Source organism: Cyprinodon variegatus, unplaced genomic scaffold (assembly GCF_000732505.1).
Source record: "Cyprinodon variegatus isolate N-32 unplaced genomic scaffold, C_variegatus-1.0 Scaffold1545, whole genome shotgun sequence".
Taxonomy (NCBI): Eukaryota; Metazoa; Chordata; class Actinopteri; order Cyprinodontiformes; family Cyprinodontidae; genus Cyprinodon; species Cyprinodon variegatus.
The window spans coordinates 68,310-72,478 of NW_015151998.1; the positions used below are offsets into that span (position 1 = coordinate 68,310).

At 36.8% G+C, this 4,169-nt stretch overlaps 1 protein-coding gene across 1 annotated transcript in view; it reads left to right on the forward strand.

Annotated features, from left to right (window-relative positions):
• Positions 1-4,169, forward strand: part of LOC107103859 (transmembrane protein 198-B-like) — a 32,668-nt gene extending 28,499 nt beyond the window's left edge. Inside the window, exons 5-7 of the mRNA XM_015403696.1 lie at positions 349-352; positions 699-1,009; positions 2,218-4,169. Of these exons, the coding sequence (XP_015259182.1) occupies positions 349-352; positions 699-1,009; positions 2,218-2,367 (465 nt within the window). The 3' untranslated portion in view covers positions 2,368-4,169. The remainder of the gene's footprint in view (positions 1-348; positions 353-698; positions 1,010-2,217) is intronic.

Below are 4,169 nucleotides of genomic sequence, written 5' to 3' on the forward strand. Positions count from 1 at the left end.
CCATGCCCACACATACACACAGAAGATGTGCAAATAGAGGTTTGATGTATGGAGAAATACGAAAGAGAAAGGGAGGGGGTATTATTACTCAGTTTTCCTGGCAGATGGTGCCTCATGTCCATATGCACTAAGGAACAATAACACACCACACAAAATGTTCACACACTAACACACACGCAATGTTTCTGTAAACAATATGAGGATATCTTCAACTGACATAAAATTCCTGAATCAACGCTTTTTAATGTTTTTGTGTTAAATAACTGGACAGTGAAGCAACATGGATTCTTGGGATGTTTACTTCTGAAAAGGGGATTAAAATAGCAAGTTCACACTCACCCACTACAGTACAGTATGTAGGGAAACTGAAGAGCTCAGTGCAAATTGATTAAGCAAGGAAATGACTCACCTCAAAAATAGATTTTTTTTTCTATATTTTCTCTCTTTAAGCTGAATTTTATGTAAAACATCATATATTAAAATGAAAGCCAAATGACAGATTCACAGACAAAATAAAAATTTCCGGTTTACATTTTTTAACCACTCTTCTCTATGTCCTCTCTTCTTGGTATAATCGGCTACATTTGTTCCTCACTGGTTTTCTCTGTTGCAGTACACCCCCTCACTCTTGATTACTATTGTTCTCTTTCTTTCTTCCATTCAAAAATAATCACCCTGCTGTTCTTTTTGACCTTAAGTGGTACTAAGTCGACAGCAACGGCGGGTCCAGCTCATGCGGATCAGACAAAGGGAGGAGAAGCTGAAAAAGGAGAAAGAAAACAAGAAGAAGAAAAAACGTCAAAGCCAGAAGACTACCGTCAAGCAGAAGGTTCATTCCCATCACCACCAACATCACCAGCAGTACCACCACCCAGTGTCATCCCACACTCATCACCAAAACCAGAGCTCTCAGCAGCCTAAGGTCCCTCCCCCTCCTACACATACAGAACCCGGATATCACCGCAAACCCAATCCTAAAAGACGCTTTGATGGAGATGTGCTTTCTCCGGTAATATTACAAAGCTTTTGTATTCTTAATACTTAAGGTAAACCGTTATTATAGATGTTAGTATCTAAACTATTACATAGATTTATTTTTCTTTTTTGGAATCCACTGGTCAAACAACAATACAGATTGTATTATTTATGGTGTCTTGTTTATTTTTATTGTGCAAAATGTGTCTCAAACACGTACTGTATTCATAATAGGGCTGGGCAATACTGTTTAAAAATCAAATTTACAATTTTTTTCCTTAGATTTTCTTTTGTTGTTTTCCAGCGTTTTTATTGTCATTACATTGTCACAAGTACAGAGCAACGAAATTAACTCTCTGCATTTACCTATCCCCTCGGGGAGCAGTGGGCTGCCATTGTGCGCCACTCAGGGAGCAGTGAGGGGTTAAGGGTAAACTGATTTCACCCGCAGGCCAAGGAATGCTTTAATTAAGATTTTTCCAAGAATTGGATCTTCATAAACAAAAAATGTAATTTGAATATATTTTATTAATTAATCGTCCTGCCCTAATTAATAACTGTTTCCTTATTTTATTGTGATGCAATGACACATTAGAATGTATTTTATTGAGAATTAATTTGATGGTCCAACCTCAAGTATCACAAAAACACAATGTAAATGATAATTTTTTTTCCTACAAATAATAACAACATGCAAAACTGTGGCATACATTTAAATGTATTCAGCCCCATTAACCATGATACCCCTAATTAAAACCCTGTTTAATCAACTGCTGTCAGATGTCTCCTGATTAGTAAGTTTAGTCTAATTTAATAAGCAATATGTGGCTGTTCTGTTAAGACCTCAAACAAACAGAACTATGAAAACATGCCAGACAGATCAAGTATGAAGCTGTTGAGAGGGGTATATTTGCAAACCTACAATGACATGACAATCCAATTACATCCTCAGGCCAAGCAAAGAAAGCATTTTAGACATTTACGAAAAAGATTGTGTGTGCTGACTGTGTTTTTGCAAAATGGTCTGTAAAATAAAATCTGAATAAAATACATTCAAGTTTTGTGCTTGTAAAGGTACATAATGCAATCCAATTCAGGAGATAATTTGTTCTTTCTTGCTAACTTTTTATGAAATACCTGTTTGCTTGTATACAAAAATAATTTTGTATGATATTTTACCACAAAACAACCACATAACCATTGGCAGTCTGTTTATGATACCTTTTCTCTGTCCATCCACAGAGCTACATCAGAAGTTTCAGAGACAGACAGACTGAAAGACGGTCATACTCCCACACTCGAATGAGTCGCTCTCGGATGGCTCAACTTGACTATGACTGTGGCTCTCAAGTGCCTCTCACAGTCCCCAGTGGACCTCCAGTTCGGATCTGAAAACATTTAAACAACCACTGCCTCCCTCAAAAACTCTAAGAGACCAACAAAGGTGAAGACTTCATTAAGTCCATTCAACTGCCGGTTTAGCCAACTGAAGCTGATGTCTTCAAGATTATTTAACCTTAAATGGTTCAACCATGTTTGACTTTTTTTCTGCCCATTTAGATCTTTTAGACAGACTAAGGAACCAAGAATTTTATCATGCAGGGAGCACAAATCAATTGCCATCAGATTATTCCATTTTTGCCTCTGTCATTTTTCTTTTTTTTTGTCGAGGCAGTGGAGAAAATGGACCTGTTTTATATGTAATCAAGTAAAGCGATGTGGAGGTGTCTTTGTCAGTGTGATGTACCATTTGACCTGCAATGGAATTGCTTATATCTTGAAATATCAGGGTAATGATAGTTTTGTTGTTTTGTTCTCTTTTCATTAGGAGTTTTGCTTTGCAAGTTGTTCAAGGATGATCCCTTTTTGCTTTAGTTCTGGGGAGAATGCAGAGCAAACATAAAAACAAAGCTCTTCATTTTTTTTCATGGAGGTCTCTCTGCAAGAAAGAGTATTTTTTCCATTGGCCTTATATTTTTCACCATAGCTTGTAAATTCACAAAATGGTATCTGATCCTGTCTTTTATTTTTCTCCACAAAAATGGAGAGTTTTGGGTGTGAATCGAGCTGAACGGTTCAATCCAAAGAGCTCTTTTTTTAAATTCCCATTTTCTGCATATTGTGCCATTTTACTAGGTAGACATGTTTACACCTCATTACTGACCTCCCTACATGCTTGAGCCCAGGCCTTTTGTTTCTATGTTTAAGTGGACTCCTGAGCCCAGCCCTTCTCTGATGGGCTAGCTTAATTATTAGCAAACATGAGGGGGATTCATTTAAATCTCTGACAAGCATGCTGTACAATACTCTTCCCCCTCTTGTTTCGCCATACACTCCTTTGCTTAAAAGGATTAAATTCTGAAGGTTTTTAGGACATGAAGAGAAGGCCTTAAAGAAAGATTATCTTTTTAAAAAGAGGGAGATAAGATGAAATCATATGCAAATGGCACACTCTAATGTTTACTGCTGGACCTGTCTTTTAGACCTATTGTAGGTGTGTTTGTGTCAACATTGACTTTAATGTTAGCCTCTTTTTAATTAATGGGTTTCTTGTATTTATTCTGTTGAGCCACCATCAAGACAGAACAGATTCAATGTTTCTCAAAAGGAGTTTTATTTTATCTCAACCTTACTTAAACCTGAGATTTTTTTTTTAAAACGCACAATTACTACTTAAGGAAATGTTACAATGAACAGTGACTGATTAAACTGGCTGAAACGATATTTTACAGTTTGAAGTTCGAGGATAGTTAAGCAAAAGAAAGATATTTGCATTTCAACTTAACTCTTTGTTACTGGATTACAAATTATTTACATCATAATCCACTGTTGCATGACAAAACGTGTGTTATAACTTTATCCATTGTGTTGTGTTGTCGTTGTTGCCGAGATCTTTTTACCAAGAGTGTCCGGTTGAGTGGAGGTTTGAAGAGGACCCAAATACAGAGACTGAAGCTAAAGTGGTTTATTGGAGATTTAATAACAAAACATGGCAACTGAAGCAAAATCCAAATATACCAAAATATAGAAAACGTCATGGAAAACACATGAAGAGCAAAGAAATGACGAGGAAACAACAAAGACCAGGCTAATCAGCAGATTGGGAGCAGGTGTGGACAGAAGAATCTAGAAGGGAGCTAGGGGAAAGGACACTTACACAAGAGGGCAACAGGGGGCAAACAAGAAATACATAA